The following is a 19,828-nucleotide window of genomic DNA, read 5'->3' as shown; positions in this document are numbered from 1 at the left end:
TGAATTGCTAGATGAAGACCAAGGTCCATCAAGTTTGCATTCTACCATCCTGGTAGTGGCATGATCCAATAATGAAGCTGTTAACTAATCCATAACAAAAAAACCTATTCACCAGTCTACAACAGACCCAGACATTTGAAGAAAACCCCAGTGTCAGAAAGCTTTGGGAACCATAGGTCCAAAGTCACCCGTTCCTCCCAAGCATGCTATACTTGTCTCAAATTACTCACTTTCCCAAAATGATCTAAAATCTAATTTGTATTTGAATCAAAATACAAATAGCTTCCTGTTCCACTTGCTCACTAATATTGTTGCCACAGATTTAACCCCTTTTAAAAAACATTTCTAGACAGTTGATATAACATGGGTTAGTGGAGTAAAAAAATACAAACCTTTTCACAGCTCTCCTCTTTTTGAAGATTAATGTTCCAATGACAACAAGCAGTATCACAACAAATATTCCCAGAATGAGGGGTACACTCACTCCTGGCATCACTTGGTTCTCACAGAATTTCCCAGTGTAGCCCTCCTTGCATTTACACATTATCAAATCATTGACTACATGGCAGCTCCCACGCATATTGCACATCTCTTCTGTACAGGAGCTGGATCTGCCTGCACCTTCAGTTGCATTCAAATCACCATCTATTTGGTCTGTAGAGACAATTTCTGTTGCAGCTGAAATAGTACCATTCTGCAGGGAGACTCCATGACTAGATATAGTTGCAAGAGTATCTATACCACCAGGAGAGGAGTATTGACTTTCTCTATAGGATGTGGCAGTGATTGGAAGCCATTTTGAAGTGACTAAGTGTTCTTCAGTGGAGGGAGACACTTTGGGAGTTGAAGGGCTAGGAAGATTGTATGTTGTCAGTGCAGGTTCCTGCCATGTTCCATCACCTGTGGAAATAAGTTACTGAATTAGCAAGTGCATATAAGATCTCTAGGAAAAGGATTAAGCACAGATCTAGAAAAAGGCAATGAATAAACAGATTACTGAATAAGTATTTAGTGCAAGTCTGCATCAAAGGACCAGGAGTTGTGGCCCATCTTCTAGTCCCAAAGTTCAAGACATTACACTGCACAGCCCTACAATAAGACTAGATGTAGTGCAGAATCAAGAGCCTATTACATTCGTGTCAGGAGTATAATTGATCATGTATATTGAATTAAATGTTATAGCCTATGGTTAATAGGCCCAAGGTTGTTACTTAGGAACTATTCATTCAGAGTAGTGTCCACAAATCAAGTTTCAAATCACTATCACAGCATTACTCAAAATATTGCAACTTGTTTGAAGGCTTTAGCTCATTTTGCTTTGCCAGCTAATAGTTTGCATTGTCAGACAAAGCCTCTCAGCCCAGCATAGAGTAAGTTTTTAAAAAAGAAAAAGCACATTAGGTCTGGGCAACCCATTGTTTGATGAGTTATCAAGCACATTTACTTATCATATCCTTTCTCTCCCCTTCACCCCCCCCCAACATCTAGCTTTCATCGAGAGCAATGCACTTGTAGCACAGATCAATGAAGTAATGGCTCTTCATTCCACCTGCACCTAGCTTCAAAACAACCCATAGCAGTATAGCCTTTTACAATAGATTAGTTTTGAAAAGCCACCACTTATTCTTTAGCTCCCATAACATGGATCTCCTACAGGTAAGCCATGTAAACCTACTGAAATTAAGCACAGTATTTGAGGACCAGTTTGCCACTGTTTTCCTGGCTGCTGTCAATCTAAAATGTGACCAGTAAATATACTGCTGCATGTTGGTGATGGCGACAAAATGCAATTGTTGCATTGACTGTGATGCAAGTTGCTATCCCAAAGCCAAAATTTCACTCAGCCAGCTTGTGCTTGAACAGGCTGGCAGTAGTCTTGACTAGCATGGATCGCTATGGACACTTGGACAATGAAGTAAAATGTATTCAAAACAAATCCCAGGGTGACCATTTGCAATCTTCCCCCAGTTTGAAAAGTTTAAGCCCATGATCTATCCAGAATAACATTTTCATCCCCTATCCCACAGCTACTTGCCTTGGCCACAAATACTGATTTTTTAAAAACCTTGGTCACATGTAGAATGTAGCAGTTAAAGAACCACATTGTGAAACTGGACTTGGTGTTGCAGGGGCAAAACTGTCTCCAACAAAGATACAACACGGAGGGGTTTTTAAGTAAATAAGGAGAAACGGTTTCCATCAAGTGTCAGTAACCAGGGAACAGATTTTAAGATAACTGGCAAAAGAACCAGGAGGGGAGAGGGACACTTTTTTTAATGCAGTGAGTTATGATCTGGAATGCACTGCCTGAAAAGGTGGTGGAAGCAGATTCAATAGTAATGTTCAAGTATATATGCAATCCCCTTTTGAAAAGGAAAAATTTGCAGGGCTAAGAGTAGATGCGGCATTAATTGGATATCTATTTCAAAGCCTGCACAGGCACAATGGGCTGAATAGCCTTTTATGCTACATGATTTTCATGAATCATGAAAGATAGATTAATTACATGAGCACAAGATTTCAATCTTCAATTTGGAGCAGATTCTGAATTACAAGTTTAAAAACTTACATTCAACTTCATCTGATCCATCAGCACAATGTTTTTCACCATCACAGACTTGCTCATTCAAGATGCAGCTCAGTCCATTTCGGCACTGCCAAGTCTGATGTGGGCACTGCATGGCTTCACATTTGTTGCCGTTGACGAGGCGATATCCCATGGAACATCTACATGTTCTGCCTCCAGGGTATGCTAGACACAAATGGTTGCAGCCACCATTTCCCTCAGAACAGAAATTGCTTCCTGCAGCAATTTAAAAAGTAGTGTTATAATTGCATTTTCAATAGGGAATCCACATGCACTTTTATAGAACCACAGCAAACCTCATCTGGGGCTAGCAGAAAGGCAGTGTAGTGTTCAGTGCCTACATGCAGCAATTCTGATTTCTAGCACAGATGAGTATTATTACCCTGCAGAGTAGATTTCTAGTTATTTAGTAACCTTTTAAAGGGGACTAGCATTAAGCAGCAAGTTCTACTAGCTCATCTACCAAGAAGGCTGCCATAAGGAAGTTTGCAGATTTGACACATTTAGCCATTCAATGTCAGTGGAAACAGACCTTGTTGCTGCTGTTTGCTGTACACTTTCAGACCAACGATTTTCTGCTTTACTTCAAACCACTGTTGCTTCTGCTCCATTGTACTGTACCACAGCCTTGTGTAACCTGTCAAAAGCAGTTTAGAGTTATGTTCTAAGCCATAAACCAGGTTAGAAATGCATAGAATTGGCAACTTACTATTGTTTACTGTTGTCCAGAACAGGGTGCGCTCCCCAAATGCAAACACAGAATGGGGTCCAAGGCCTGCTTGCACTTCTTTAAATTTTGAGCCATCCAAAAGAACACTGTCAACAACATTGTGCTCTATGAATAGGAGAAAAGGTTACAGATTACTTCAAGGTTACTTTAGGAACAGGACTGAGCAAATTAATTCAACATTTAAATCCATCAGGATTTCAATGGAGTACTGACTGAGGGGCAACAATTGCAGAGGTACAACAGAATATGTCCAAATAGCTGTTACTTGCCAGGCATCAAGTTCAGCAATACATAACTACACCAACTATAATGACTTCTCTGGTTTAGATTCTGGTACAAGTGATAAGACTGTTGCAAATATTAAAACTGGGGTTTAGCACTCTGCTTAAATCTATTATTGGTTAGAGTTGCATTAGGGTTCTGAGGTGGGAGCATTCACTAGTTTGTGTTGCTTAAGTTTCCAATAGCTATCTGTAGGTAGCTGGACTTCCTGACTTAAGTGGTTTGAAGGGAATCAGATTTAACTTCACAAAAGTATCAATCTTCCACTATTGTACATTCCACTTAACTTTTAACAGCCATCACCAGGAGCAAGAGCACAATCTTCAGCTTACACCAGTCTAACCAATGGCACAAGTGTGACTTCTACTTCAGACTATATAAAAGTGGCCTTGGAACAAAAGGGAGTGGGAAAACTAAGCTAAATTGCCTAGTGTAAATGGAAGGTTGAAAACATTTACCTTCAAGAATCAGTGGCTGTGCCTTGGAGCAATTTCATTTTAGCTGTAAAATGCCAAATTGTTTGACTATTTTATTACTACATGCATGGCACATTTCTAGAGGGATTGAATTGAAAAGCAGGGACGTTGTGTTGAAACTCAAAACCTTGGTTAGACCACACTTGAGACCAGACCTTTGCACAGTCCTCGTCTATTATATAAAAAAGGCATTAGAGAAAATGCAAAAAAGATCAGGATGATACCAGGACTGAGGGGTTTATACCCATTAAGACTGAACAGGCTAGGGCTCTAAAAAAGACTGAGGGTGACCTGAGAGCACTAAGATTATGAAAAAGGTTTGAGGGGTAGATGTAGCAATGTTTCCACTGTGGGAGACCTGAGAATTGGTGGCCATACGATAGTCACGAAAAATCCAATAGGGAACTCAGGAGAAGCTTCTTGACCCAGAGAGTGGAACTCATTACTACAAGGTGTAGTTGAGGCAATTAGCATAGATGCAGTTAAGGAGAAGCTAGATAAACATCCAAGTGAGAAAGTAATAAGGATATGTTGATTGTTAGATGAAGGGTGGGAATAGGCTCATGGGGAGCATAAACATCAGGATGGATCTATTGGGCTGAAAGAATGTACATTCTATATAATATCCAGTTGTTCCATATGTAATGGCTTGTGTTGCAAGAAACTTATGGCAAAGTAGAAATTATGGGGACTGTAGCCACATGGATAGACATGGTTGGAGCAGAAGAGTAGGGGTAAAATGAAGTTTACCAAATTGGAAAGATGTAGCAAGTAGTGTTTAACAGAAGGGGGCTCATCTTTATTATATCCATAAGTGATGTCAATAATTCCTCAATTTGAGTCCACATTTACTGATGACCAGTATATCCAAAAGAGTCCTGACAAATTTAAGCAATGGATTGAATGCAAACTGGGCACAAGCTGTCCCACTGCTGAATATCAGTATTATACCAAGAAATGGATACAGATACCAATTTCTGTCCCCATTATAGCATGATCTTCATAGACCAGTTTGTTAGGAACCACACAGCCATTATAATGGAGGGTTAATTTATAGCTAAGGAAAGATTGGGGATAAAGGGTTAAAAGACTGCTGCATATGTAAAGTAAGCTTGGACTAAACACCCATAACCCAAGCTTGAACTGGTCCCAGGGAGGTGAAAGGACAGCATTCTAACCCACTGCACTTTCCATTCCTCAACAGGATCTTGAGCAATATCTGGCTTTACATGATACCAAACTGGTAGCAACATTAATTTTTAACAGATCATTTTTGATCAGATCAGCAGGACCATTGGTTTAGTGCCAGTGTTCACTACCACCAATACTTACCCAAATCAATCCAATAAAGCCGAGTGCCAGATTCTGCAAGGACCAGACCTGTAGGGAGGCGACATTTTTTCCAAACTAGTTTTCGTTTCCGCCCATCCATAAAACAACATTCAATTTTTGAACCACCTCTCTGGTCTTCTGATCCCCAGTCAGAGAAACACATTATACCAGTAGGTGGATGCAATGTGAGTGAAGTTGCACGATAGAGATTTTCTATTAGTACAAGTCTATAAAAGCCATTTGCAGATGCCACTTCAATTACAGAAGGCATTCTGGTGATCCAGTAGAGATTATTACCCAACCAGTCAACTGTTAGAGAGATAATATCATCATCAAGCTGGAGAATCTGCTGCCATGAGGATACATTGGACCCAAGTACAAATTGTCCAATGAGGCCTTCATCAGAATCTGCAAAGTAGACCAGTTTATCTTTCCAGACATAATCTGCTGAAGACACTTGATTGTTAGTCAGTTGGTGCAGTAGGTGTTCTGGTAAAGCCTTTAACCCTGTGTCTGGCTCTAGATGCTTCAGGAATACCTGGAGGAAAAAAAGTGTTGTGAATTGCAGTTGTAATAATTGTGCAGCTGGTAAATAAGCCACCAGAAATCTTGTTATTTAAGCAACTGGGATAAAAAGGAGTTACAAATTTACCACAAGGAAGATTAGAGGTCTAAAATTGCATGTCACAACATATTGCAGCCAATTTGGATCATAATAGGTAAATGTACCAAAGACACCAAGGGAATGAAATATGCTAGAAGAATTAACTTCTTACCACAGCCAGCCAGTCTGACAAGTCAGCAAATCAACCACCATCCATGACATCATAGGATTGATTAGTCATTAGATATTAATTGTTAACTGGCAGTTTAAATTATTGGCTCGAGTGTACAGCATCAGCTGGGGTCTAAGAATATTAGACTCAAGGTTATAGGCCAGCAAGGTAATTCATTGCATAGCCGACCACTTAACAGCTCAGGTAAGTCTTTTGAAAGATTTAAAATGTATTTCTACAGAGAGACGAGCTGCTAACTGACAAGCTTACTCTGGGAATTCATACAACCTAGTCCTATATTAAATGAAATAGAATAGTCCTGATCTGCCTTCAAACACAAGTCAAAATGACACCCCTGAAAACCTAGTATTTCTCCCTTGTGTTCTCTGCTTCTCTTCCTGGAAGATCCAACTTTGAAAGATGCTAGAGACTAAAAAAAGTCAGATACATAAGCAGAGCTTCAGCACCAGATTTTAGGTGAAGTACAAGACCAAGTCAAGGGGAAACCCATGTTTTCTCCCAAATACAAGAGCCCACTTTGTATAGGAAGGCAGGGAAACAATACTGAAGACTCCAGTCCACTGGGACAACCCCAGAAACAAATACCTCAATTACCCTCAAATATCCCATTTTCCTTAAATTTTGCATACTACTTGCCTCAACAGGCAGTCTGTTGCATATGCTCAGCATCGCCTGCATTATGTAGCCAAATCCAAAATCTACATATTAAGCTCACTTCCCTGGGTCATCTCTACATCCCTTACGATTGGCATTACAGCAGGTGCAAGTACAGGACCAAGCCAAGCTCTTCATCTCCAATCCAACCCCCCCCCCCCCCCCCCCCGCCTTGGAATCTCATTGCCCCCACAAGCTTTTGATTCTTTAAGTGAAGAAATGTTCAGCACCTATTCTCCATCTTAATTATTTTCTCACGATCTACCTCCTTTACCTTGTCTGTCATCTATTGTGCAAGATGTAGCTTTATACATTGAATAATCTCATCCTTACTCCTGGCACAATTCCACTGTTGCTTATGTTAGTCTTGCTCTGTTCTCCTCCCACCCCCATTAACTCATGTCCTGCACTGTCCCTCACTTCTGTACATTTCCCCCTACCAATAAAGATTGCCAGGCTCCTTTGTTTAAAGATTATCCTTTATATAAAAATGCACAAAAACAAGTCAAGCTTCAACAAATTGGGTCAGAGATTCAGCCACTGCAGCACCAGATTTGTCTGGATTTAGTTTACTTCATTGTGCACAAGTAAAGCCAGGCCATCTTTGAGACTCCATTTCCAGCATCTTTCTACAACCTTCTCTTCGAGTCTTCAGAAAAAGCTTTACAAACTTACAATCAGAACCACAGCACAGATGGAGGCCATTTGGCCCATTGCATCTGCTGGCTCTTTGAAAGCTATCCAAATTAAGCCCATTTCTCCTCTTCAAGTGAGAATTCCAGGTCTGAAGGTCAAGATAGATCAACATTCAAGGAAAGCTCCCAAAACTTCAGGGGAAATAAAGTGGTCAAATACTTGGCTGCAGTAGGCCCAATCTGAAGCAGTTGCAAAAAAACCTTTCCCACAGAGCAGTGAGCGCCACTGGGTATAATTTTTGAATACTTGGCAGGGATGGGCACCATGTTGTAGCACTGGAAAGGAGAAACAAGGTGGACAAAGGATTGGGAGATAGGTAGCACTGAAGAAATAGTACAGTATTAGGTGGGATCAGACTAAATACAAGGTCTAAGGTAGGTTTACAGTGCATGCGTAAGCAAAGCTTAGTAAACAAGGTTGGTGAGCTGCAGGCACAATTAGCCACATGGGAATATCGCAGTGGTGATGAGACCTGGCTCAAAAAAAGGGTAGGACTGGGTACTAAATATTCCTGATTACAAGATGTTCAGGAAAGATAGGGAAGGAAAGGGAGCAGTATTGATGGAGAATATTGCAGTGAAGAGAGGATGTCCTGGAGGGGTCAAGGACAGAATCTATTTGGTTAGAGTTAAGGAACAATAGAGGTGCCATTACACTACTGGTGTATCCTATAGGCCACCAACTAGTGGGAAGGAGAGAGGAGCAAATTTGCAGAGAAAATCAGATGCATGAGCCAGTGATAATGGAAGACTTCAACTATCCTAATAGACTGGGATAGTAATAGTGTAAAGGGCAAAGAGGGGGAGGAATTTCTGAAGTGTGTTCAGGAGAACTTTCTTGACCAGTATGTTTCCAGCCCAATGTGGAAGGAGGCATTGCTGGATCTGCTTGTGGGGAAATGAGGTGGGTCAAGTGGACCAAATGTCAGTGGAGGAAACACTGATCAAAAGGTTTACATTAGCTATGGAAAAAGGACACAGACCACTTTAAAGTAAAAAGACTCAATTGGAGGAGGGCCAATTTCAATGGGATAAGTATGGATCTGGCCTGGGTAAATTGGAATCAAAAATTGGCAGGCAAAATGGTAAGTGAACAATGGGCAGCCTTTAAGGGGATGATTTGGGTACCATCTAGGTACATTCCCATGAGGGGGAAAGGTAGGGCCAGCAAAGCCAGAGCTTGATGAATGACAAAAAAAGTTGAAGCAGAAAAAGGGGGCATGTGACAGATGTCAGGTTGATAATACAAGTGAGAACCAGGCAGAATATACAAAGTTCAGAGGGGAAGTGAAAAAGGAAAATGAGAGGCAAAGGTAGGTTATGAGACTAGACTGGCAGCTAACAAAAGGGAATCCAAAAAACATGTTCCATAACAAACAGCAAACAGGTGGTAAGATGGTTGGGACCAATTAGGGACAAAAGGAGATCTACACATTGAGGCAAAGGGCATGGCTGAGGTATTTGAGTACTTTGCATCAGTCTTCAAGGAAGAAACAACTGCTAAAGTCACAGTAAGAAGAGCTGGTTGAGATACTGGATGGGCTAAAAATTGATAAAGTAGTTCTAGAACGGCTGGCTTTAATAAAAGTTAAGTCACCTGGCCCAGATAGGATGCATCCTAGGTTGCTGAGGGAAATTGGAGGTACTGGCCATAATTTTCCAATCATCCTTTGATATGGGGGTGGGGCCAGAGGACTGGAGAATTGTAAATGTTGCACCCTTTTTTGGAACAAGGGTGTAAGGATAAACCCAGCCACAGGCTGGTTTAACCTTGGCTGTGGGGAAACTTTTAGAAATGATAAAGACAAAATCGTCACTTGGACAAGTGTGGCTTAATAAAAAAGGAAAGCCAGCATGGATTTGTAAAAGGCAAATTGTGTTTTAACTAACTTGATTGAGTTTTGAGGTGGTGACAGGGTTGATTAGGGCAATGCAGTTGATGTATGAATATGGACTTCCAAAAAGGAAGTTGATAAAGTGCCACATAATAGGCTGGTCAGCAAACTTGAAGCCCATGGAATAAAAGACAGTGAATTTTGTATCCATGCAGCCACTAAGTAACAGGAAACAGTGGTGAACAGTTGTTTTTCAGACTGGATAGAGGTATACAGTGATGTTCCCCAGGGGTCAGTCTTAGGGTCACTGCTTTTGATATTTATTAATGACTTGGGCATACAGGGCACAATTTCAACATTTGCAGAAGACAAAACTTGGTAGTAAACAGTGAGGAGGATAGTAATGGACTTTAAGAGGCTATAGACAGGCTGGTAGAATGGGTGGGCACATGCAGATGAAACTTAATCAGAGCAGTGTAAAGTGATCCAATTTGGTAGGAAGACCAAGGAGGCAATATAAAGGGTAAAATTCTAAAGGGGGTACAGGAACAGAGACCCAGGGTGGGGGGCATATTTGCACAAATCGTTGCAGGCAGCAGGGCCGGTTGAGAAAGTGGCTAAAAGCATACAAGATCCTGGGCTTTATAAATAGGCTTAGAGTACAAAAGTAAGGACGTTATGTTGAACCTTTATAAAACACTGGTTCAGCCTCAACTAAAGTATTGCATCCAATTCTGGACACCACCCTGAGGCCATTACATCCTTCCTAAAGTGTAAAGGGATTTAATAGAATGATTTCAGGGATGAGGGACTTTTGTTACATGGATAGACTGGAGAAGCTGGGGTTGTTTTCCTTAGAAAAGAAAAAGGTTGAGATGAGATTTGATAGAGGCATTTAAAATCATGAAGGGTCTAGACAGGCTAGATAGAGAAACTGTTCCCATTGGCAGAGGGCTCAAGAACCAGAGGACACAGATTTAAAGGTGATTGGCAAAAGAACCAAGGTAACATGAGAAAAAAAACTTCAGTGAGTGGTTAGGATCTGGAATGCACTGTCTGAGGGGGTGGTGGAGGCAGATTCAATTGTGGCTTTCAAAGGAGAGTTGGATAAGTACTTGAAGGGAAAAAATTTGCAGGGCTACAGAAAAAAAGGGACTAGCTGGATTGCTCTTGGAGAACTGGCATGGACTCGATGGGCCAAATGGCCTCCTGTGCAGTAACCATTGTATGATTCACTACAAGTGAGCAAGTCTACAGGTCAAAGTGTAGGTATAGGGTTAATTACAAGACCCAATGTTAAGAACCTAGAACTCATTTGCAATAGGAAAACTTAGTTTATGTAGGGAGTATCAGCAACTTGAATTCCTTTATTTGGAAAGTTTAGGGATCAAAAACTCAACCAAGGTGTTCAATCATTTTTACCTGAGTAATGACAGTGGGAGAGATGATGAAGAGGAAAGGTTCATCAGCTGATTTTATGCAGGTCACACCATCATCTGCCAGCAACATTCCCAGTCCACAGTGGCAGCTCCCCTTCAATCCAGGGCCCAATAAGCAGAAATGTGAACAGCCCATTTTTTCACAAGGATTCAGCACCTTTGGCTGCAGAATCTCATGCATGATCTGCACAGAAATAGAAGTCTTAACAAGTTTACTTTTGTTTGAACAAAGTGCTAAATATCTTCAGATTAAAAGTCACCCTTAGTTCACAGTAGGACAGCAAACTTGAAGTCACTTGGGCCCCTCAAAACAAGTTTGATGCAGTTAATGGCTTTTTGAAGAGCCATATATCTAACTTCCTATGTTCTTCCTAAGTTTGCTGATATCAAGTTAGGTGGGAACAGAAAGTTGCAAAGGGACATTGATAAAGTGAGTGGACAAAACTGTGGTAGTTGGAGTTCAATGTGGGAAAGAGATCATCCACTTTGGACCCAAGATAGATCAGAGTATTTTCTAAATGGTGGAAAGCTAGGAACTGTGGATGAACAGAGATTTAGGGGTCCAAGTACAGAATCAAAGCTAGTGGACAGACAAAATTAAAATGGCTAATGGACTGTTGGCCCTTATCTCAAGGGGGCTGGAATACAAGGGGGCAGAAGTAGGTTACAGCTGTAGTGAAACCATCTAGAGTACTGCATACTGTACCTCAGGAAGAACATATTGGCTTTTGAGGGGGTGCAGCACAGATTCACCAGAACGATCTAAGGCTAAAATGGTTAAATTATGACAAGTTGCATAGATTATGCTTCTAGTCCTTGTAGATAAATTAAGAGGTGATCTAATGAGATGTTTATAATTAAAGATTTGATAGGGAGAAACTATTTCCTCTAGTGAGAGAGGCCAGAGGAAGGTGGCATAAGCTTAAAATTAGAGCTACATTGTTCAGGAATTATGTCAAAGCATTTCACAAAAGGGTAGTGGAAATTTGGTACACTCCAAAAAACTGAGACACCAAGTCAGTTGAAAAATTTCAATCTCAGGTTTTCAAATGTGTTAGGCAAGGGTATTAAGGGATACAGAATCAAGGTGGGTGGAGTTAAGATATAGATCAGCCACAATCTAATTGAATGGTGAAACAGATTAGAGGGGCTGAATGGCCCACCTCTTGTTCCTCTGAAATGGGTACAGGCCAGCCATGAAAAAACTTGCCTTTTGAAATTTTAAATTAGTGATCATGCTTTCTAAAAACTCTTCCCAATGGTTGTATTTTAAATAGCTTCATGTAAGCATGGGATGGGCAAGAGGATGTGCAGGGAGGGATCTATCAACTGGTTGGCAACAGAGGCAACAAGGTTAGGTGACAGGACAGTGTAGTGATCTTTGTTGTAGATATAATGTTCAAATTCAGCTGTATCAAGTGGCCACTTCACATTCCTTCTTCCAATGTGGTTAAATCAAATAGCTACATGCCTCTAATGAATATAACTAAATACCCTCACGAATGGTCAAACCAGAGACCTTGCAGCCTAATAACTATTCCTGCACTGGATGCTTCTTGGCTGCTGCTTTTTTCAAACTTTGTTATTGCCAAGTTAAAATGGAAAAGGAAAATAATTTCAGTTGAACTCTGCTGAGTAACAGAGCTTAACTGAATCCAATAAAGTGTCCAGGTGGGTTTTTCACAATCCCACAATACCTATCAATTTGCCACAAAGCCTAGTGTAGCCTGGGCATATTAATGATCAATGCTAAATGTTAAAGCCTATTTTGCCAGTTAAATATACATTCCTAGGATATTACTTTCCCTCCGCTGTGCAATTTACACACTACCTTCAATCCGTACGGTTGGACATTGCGTTTCAAGAGGACGGTCCTGTTCTTTCCCAGTATCTTATTGGCTTTTTGAACAGTTCTCATCTCCACATCAGACCAATACATTTCATCCTCAAATACAGCTGTAGCAAATGGTCTGCGAGTGTGGGGCAGCTGGAAAAGCTGATACAAAAACGGTTACTCAAATTTCATTTATAGCAACTTTTAGCCATTGAATTTTTAAATTTAAATTCAGTACCTTTATCCCAGTGCCATCTAAATTAGCCACACCAATGCACTGAAGTTTGTCATCAGCCCAAAATAGTTTCCAGCCAAGTAGGTCCAGCGTCAAGCCAGTTGGCCAACCAAGTCCACTCTTAATAATGAGTTTTCTATTTGTTCCATCCATGCCTGATCTCTCTATGTGTGGCTTACTTCCAATCTCAGCCCAGTACATTAGTCTACATTGTAGAAGAAAACAGGATTTTGTTACACATGTTGATTACAGAGTATAGATCTGATTTGGATGCCTTAGTCTTGGTCCATTTGTTGCTTACAAACTTAGCATCAACGCATCTCTACATTTAGCAGGCTATGGAGTTCACAAGTATTACATAGCATTATTAAAGTCATCTAGTTTGACCTCCTCCCCATAGGAATCCTAAGTGCAACCAGTTAACTGACCATTCAAAATGGCCCAGCATCATTGGTATTGACATGCACTTTAGTACAGTACATTTCATTGAGTGGGCAAAACCATGGCAGATGGATTTCAATGCAGACAAGTGTGATCATCCATTGTTGATAAAAAAGATAGATCAGAGTATTTCTTAAATGGAAAAGCTAGGAATAGCGGTGGTCTAAAGATTTTTTTTTGGTGGGGGGGTCCATGTACACAATAAAATATAATTGTTAGGTACCAAAAATGTTAGCCTTTATTTCTAGAGGGCTAGAATGTAAAGGGAAGGAAGTTCTGCTACAGCTATACAAAGCCCTGGTTAGACTGCACCTAGAGGTACTGTGCATAGTTCTGGGCATTGCACCTTAGAAAAAGAAATACGAGTGGATAGAGAGAAACTGTTACCCACTGGTGGGGAGTCTAGTTCCAGGACATAACCTTAATTAGAGCAAGGCCACTCAGGAGAGAAGCTAGGAAACACTACACAAAAAGCAGATGCTGGTTGGCTTAATTTTTAAAATTAGATCTAAATTTTTGCTAGTCAAGGGTATTAAGGGACTGTGGAGCCAAGGCAGGTAAATGGAGTTAGAATACAGATCAGCCATGATCTCATTGATTGGCAGAACAGGCTCTAGGGGTTGAATGGCCTACTGCTGTTATGTATCAAAGTTAATGGGCCTGAATTTGCTGTAAAAAAGTAATGGCATGTGGTAATTGATGCACCAGCCAGCAACTTGTGGCAAGGAAGAGATACCCTGTTAATGCCAAACTGCCACAAGTTGCTGGATAATTTGCTGTTAGCTTCACAAAAACTGCCCTTAATATCCATGAGTTTCATGATGTAATGTGCAAATGCTGCAACATGCCACAGAATGTTAGTCCAGTAATTGATTGTTAAAGTGGAACTTGCACACTGGTAATTCTTATGACTGCCTGTTCATTTTCTGGCCCAGAAAGTGAACAATTAAAAAGAGTGAGTCTCATTCCTTCAGGATTGTTGGAGATTTTAAAAAAAGGTCAAATTTTAAACTTTGGATTTGAGAAGAAACAATTTTTCCCCCATTTTGTACATTTGACATTTAATTCACTATCCTTAAATCTCTAAGGAGATACGGCTGGTCCTGTCAATCACCAAGGTCCCAGATGCCTTGATGACACAGCAAGGGCAACATCAGCTTGTACTTCCAACAACTTACAAGGCAAAAAATTTGATCCAAGGGGTGCAGGAAAAACCTCAGCACACCAAGATGGCCTGCTTCAGCAAATTACATCCCAACGTAACAAAGGCAGCCAGGCACCATGCTGATGTAGCTCAAAGTACCGGTGGGAGTCATTTGTCTTGTTATCTCCAACTAAAAAATTAGTTCATTGGTATGCAGGTTTGGACTTAGACAGGTTAGTCATACCAGCTTTACATCTAACTTTAAAATTGAATTTTCTTGTAAAGTCTTACCCACTAAGTGGCTGCAGAACCAAAGAACGAGGTTCATCTATAGCTGTGTCAAGTACAACTGTATATTCCTGGAGTCCATGCCATGTGGTGTTCAAATTTATTGCCAGAATACGACCAGCTACTCCGTCTGTCCAATAAAGGTTTCGGCCCACCCAGTCCATGGCTATACAGTCTGACTGGATACCTGCAGAGCAATATGGATTTAAAAACTAGTACATTACAGAATTTTATTGATTCATGGAAATTGATCAAGACAATGTTATTCACCAATGTGTTTCCCCTTAAATTTTTTTTTGAATATTTGTTCTGGGATGTGGGAGTCACTGGCAAGGCCAGCATTTATTGTCCATCCCTAATTGCCCTTGAGAAGATGGTGAGCTGCCTTCTTGAACTGCTGCAGTCTGTGGTAATGGTTCTCCCACAGGTAGGGAGTTCCAGGATTTTGACCCAGTGATGAAGGAACAGCGATATTTTCCAAGTCAGGATGGTGAGACTTCGAGGGGAACATGCAGGTGGTGTTATTCCCATGTGCCTGCTGCCCTTATCCTTCTAGGTGGTGTCAAAGAAGTCTTGGCAAGTTGCTGCAGTATGTCCTGTGGATGGTACACACTGCAGCCATGATGCACTGGTGGTGAAGGGAGTGAATGTTTAGGGTGGTGGATGGGGTGTCAATCAAGCAGGCTGCTTTGTCCTGGATGGTGTCGAGCTTTGTTGTTGGAGCCGCACTCATCCAGGCAAGTGGAGAGTATCCCATCACACTCCTGACTTGTGCCTTGTAGATGGTGGAAAGGCTTTGGGGAGTCACTCACTGCAGAGTACCCAGCCTCTGACCTGCTCTTGTAGCCACAGTATTTATATGGCTGATCCAGTTAAGTTCCTGGGTCAATGGTGACCCCCAGGATGTTGATGCTGTTGAATGTCAAGGGGAGGTGGTTAGACACTTGTTGGAAATTGTTATTGCCTGGCATTTGCATGCCTGTTACATGCCACCTATCAGCCCAAGCCTGGATGTTGTCCAGGTCTTGAAGCAGTCCATGCCTGCATACAGCATTACCCGAGGGGTTGCAAAGGGAACTGAACACTACAATCAAACATCTCCATTTCAATGACCTTCCCTCCATAAGGTCAGATGAAGCAGCTGAAGATGGTTGGGCCTAGGACACTGCCTTGAGGAACTCCTGCAGCAACATCCTGGGGCTAAGATGATTGGCCTTCAACAACCACCATCTTTTGTGCTAGGTATGACTCCAGCCACTGGAGTTTCCCCCGATTCCCATTGACTTCAATTTTACTAGGACTCCTTGGTGCCACGCTCGGTCAAATGCTGCCTTGATGTCAAGGGCAGTCACTCTCACTTCACCTCTGGAATTCAGCTCTTTTGTCCATGTTTGGACCAAGGCTGTAATGAGGTCTGGAGCCAAGCGGTCATGGCAGAACCCAAACTGAGCATCAGTGATCAGGTTATTGGTGAGTAAGTGCTGCTTGATAGCACTGTCAACGACACCTTCCATCACTTTGCTGATGATTGAGAGTAGACTGATGGGGCGGTAATTGGCTAGATTGGATTTGTCCTGCTTTGTGGCCAGGACATACCTGGACAATTTTCCACATTGTCTGGTAGATGCCAGTGTTGTAGCTGTACTGGAACAGCTTGGCTAGAGGCGCAGCTAGTTCTGGTGCACAAGTCTTCAGCACTACAGCTGGAATGTTGTTGGGGGCCTATAGCCTTTGCTGTATCCAGTGCACTCAGCTGTTTTTTGATATCACATGGTGTGAATCGAATTGGCTGAAGACTGGCTTCTGTGACGGTGGGGATATCTGGAGGAGGCCGAGATGGATCATCCACTCGGCACTTCTGGCTGAAGATTGTTGCAAACGCTTCAGCCTAGTCTTTTGCACTCGTGCTGGACTCTACCATCACTGAGGATGGGGATGTTTACAGAGCCTCCTCCCATTAGTTGTTTAATTGTCTACCATTCACAACTGGATGTGGCAGGACTGCAGAGCTTTGATCTGATATGTTGGTTGTGGAATTGCTTAGCTCTGTCTATAGCATGTTGCTTCTGTTTAGCATGCATGTAGTCCTGAGTTGTAGCTTCACCAGGTTGGCACCTCATTGTTAGGTACACCTGGTGCTGCTCCTGGCATGCTCTTCTACATTTCTCATTGAACCAGGGTTGATCCCCTGGCTTGTTGGTAATGGTATGAGGAATATGTCAGGCCATGAGGTTACAGATTATGCTAGAGTACAATTCTGCTGCTGATAGCCCACAGCGCCTCATGGATGTCTAGTTTTGAGCTACTAGATCTGTTCTGATTCTATCCCATATAGCACGGTGATTGTGCCAAACACGTTGGATGGTGTCCTCAATGCACAGACAGGACTTAATCTCCATGAGGACTGTGCGGTGGTCACGCCCACCAATATTGTCATTGACCGATGCATCTGCGACAGGTAGATTGGAGACAAGGTCAATTAGGTTTTTCCTTCATGTTGGTTTGCTCGCCACCTGCTGCAGGCCTGGTCTGGCAGCTATGTCTTTCAGTACTCTGCCAGCTCGGTCAGTAGTGGTGCTACCGAGCCACTCTTGGTGATGGACATTGTACTCTGGGTGGGGGACTTCATTCTGTGCCCTTGCTACCCTCAGTGCTTCCTCTAAGTGGTGTTCAACATGGAGGAGGACTGATTCATCAGCTGAGGGAAGGTAGGTGGTAATCACCAGGAGGTTTCCTTGCCCATGTTTGACCTGATTCCATGAGATTTCATAGTTCAGAGTCAATGTTGAGGACTCCCTGGGCCACTCCCTCCTGACTATCACTGAACTGCCACCTCTGATGGGTCTCCTGCCGGTGGGACAGGACGTACCCAGGGATGGTGATGGAAGAGTCTGGGACATTGGCTGAAAGGTATGATTGAGTATGGCTATGTCAGGCTGTTGCTTGACTAGTCTGTGGGACAGTTCTCCCAATTTTGGCACAAGTCCCCAGATGTTAGTGAGGAGGACTCTGCAGGGTCAACTGGGCTTGGTTTGCCTTTGTGTCCAGTGGTCCATCTGGTTTTATTCTTATGACTTTTTGTAGTGAGATTGTACAACTGAGTGGCTTGCTAGGGCATTTCAGAGTGTGATTAAGAATCAACCATATTGCTGTGGGTAGAGTCATAAGCCAGACTGGGTAAGGACGGCAGGTTTCCTTCCCAAAGGGATCATCTCTTGATCCTCCAATTTTACTAACAAAGCTTTCCAAGTAGCCAGTTGTGTAGCCACAAGTGTGACCAGAATAGCCTTTGAGCATATCATGTGTTGGTGGCAAGTTAAAGCTGAGCTTGGCAATGTCATGCCTCTGTTCTGGGCAACAAACCTGGAAGTGACAAGTGACTTGGATGACTACTCATTCTGTTGATGCCAGTTGCCAATTAACTTCAATAATTTCAGACCTATTTCGTGCTTTTTTACCTTATGGACCAATCCATGTTACTATCAAAAGCACAGATGTCAAAATAAACATCCACAAAATTTCCTTAGTCCAGACACCCCCCCCCCCAAATTACTCAAATTGTTAAGGTAAAGCATCTCACCTCAATGTGCTTAATAGAAGTTTTTGTTCCTGCAATCCTAATCCCATCCCTGTCTAGTGAGGTTCTCAAAAAAAATTGTCCATCCTATTCTTTAAATCTTCTGTACCACTAAACCAAAGATCTATATTGAACACGTGCCCTCAGTCCTTGCATTACATCCTTTTGTTACCCACTTAGATACCCTCATTCTTGTTGTGCTATATAGTGTTACAAATTGTCTAATTCCTGTATTGCACTTCTCAAAAGCAAAAACACATCACTATTCTTTGTCCTAATGTACTCTAGTACAGTTCAATTAACCATTTCATTCCTCTAAAATTAAAGCATCTTAGTTTATAATCTCCTTATCCATGGATAGTGCAATGCCAAATTCTATGTTAATTAATCTCCTCCCCCAGCTGGCATGCTTCTCAATCACAAAAAGCAGACGTGGCCATTTCCAGGCAGCAAAAAAAAGTACAGCAGATGCTGGAAATCTGAAAACAAGATGCCGGAAACACTCAGTCAGGCAGCATCTGTGGAGAGTGTTAACATTTCAAGTTGATGGAAAGGTCATCCAACTGAAACATTAACCATCTCTCTACAGATGCTGCCTGATCTGCTGAGTATTTCAAACATTGTTTTCATTCCAGGAATGAAACCTTAGTCTGGATGGCTCAACTATTCATCTTAAATGGCTGTCTTGCTCAGTGATCAACTATAGAACACCATTTCTAAATAAACCACCAGCTTGAATTCTTAAGTTTTGCACCTTTTGTTTCTAGACTGACCTTTGATCAATGTTCCCTTATCTTGTTGATCTAGTTTCATCCACTTTATACTTTCAGAATAAATGTCAACCCAGAAGATTACTTGTTCCTTCCAGTCATAGTCCAGGGAGAAGATAGCATTCTTTGAAATAGCAGAAAGAATGTCCTTTTTAGCACTGTGCAATCCATACAGCAGGACATCATGGTGAGTTGATACAAGGAGAACTGGCTCCACACCTGCATAAACAAAATTAGACTATGAGTGCAAAGCAAATTACAGAAATTTTTAAACTACAAAACTCCAGGTTCTAAAATAGATTTAGGGAGTCATCATTTTTTTAAAAAAAATTGATCTGTTGGTTTGCTCTGTTACCAAAGCTTTTATTAAGCACCCAATGGGTGCTATGTAACCCAGTGTAGAAATTTCTTTTAAAAAAGTGCTTCAAACCACAAATTCATGAAATTTTACATAAAGGGACCAAATGGCACAATAGACTGTTAGGCAGCCTGTATACCATCTGGTGTGAAATCTTTTAAATAGAAAAATTAGCTGTTAGGCCCAAGTTGCCTTTATCTGAATCTTGGACTCTCTGCAAAGGGTATTTTGTAGTGGAAAATTAGATCATTGAAATATTTGCATTTTAAATGCACAAGTATGTAAAATTTAATTCAAGGCTTTTGTAGTTTAAAATATGGTGCTCTGCCAGCATAAGTAAAGCACAGATGGCAA

At 41.6% G+C, this 19,828-nt stretch overlaps 1 protein-coding gene across 1 annotated transcript in view; it reads right to left on the bottom strand.

Moving 5' to 3' along the window:
* LOC137321158 (low-density lipoprotein receptor-related protein 2-like) overlaps window positions 1–19,828 on the bottom strand; it is a 67,284-nt gene that overhangs the window by 5,144 nt on the left and 42,312 nt on the right. Inside the window, exons 23-32 of the mRNA XM_067983406.1 lie at window positions 19,120–19,335; window positions 14,773–14,956; window positions 12,900–13,101; window positions 12,659–12,823; window positions 10,811–11,011; window positions 5,408–5,945; window positions 3,297–3,422; window positions 3,120–3,224; window positions 2,570–2,803; window positions 393–900 (exon numbers count right to left, since the gene is read on the bottom strand). Of these exons, the coding sequence (XP_067839507.1) occupies window positions 393–900; window positions 2,570–2,803; window positions 3,120–3,224; window positions 3,297–3,422; window positions 5,408–5,945; window positions 10,811–11,011; window positions 12,659–12,823; window positions 12,900–13,101; window positions 14,773–14,956; window positions 19,120–19,335 (2,479 nt within the window). The remainder of the gene's footprint in view (window positions 1–392; window positions 901–2,569; window positions 2,804–3,119; window positions 3,225–3,296; window positions 3,423–5,407; window positions 5,946–10,810; window positions 11,012–12,658; window positions 12,824–12,899; window positions 13,102–14,772; window positions 14,957–19,119; window positions 19,336–19,828) is intronic.

Source organism: Heptranchias perlo, chromosome 4 (assembly GCF_035084215.1).
Source record: "Heptranchias perlo isolate sHepPer1 chromosome 4, sHepPer1.hap1, whole genome shotgun sequence".
Lineage (NCBI taxonomy): Eukaryota > Metazoa > Chordata > Chondrichthyes > Hexanchiformes > Hexanchidae > Heptranchias > Heptranchias perlo.
This window is presented reverse-complemented; position numbering and strand designations above follow the sequence as displayed.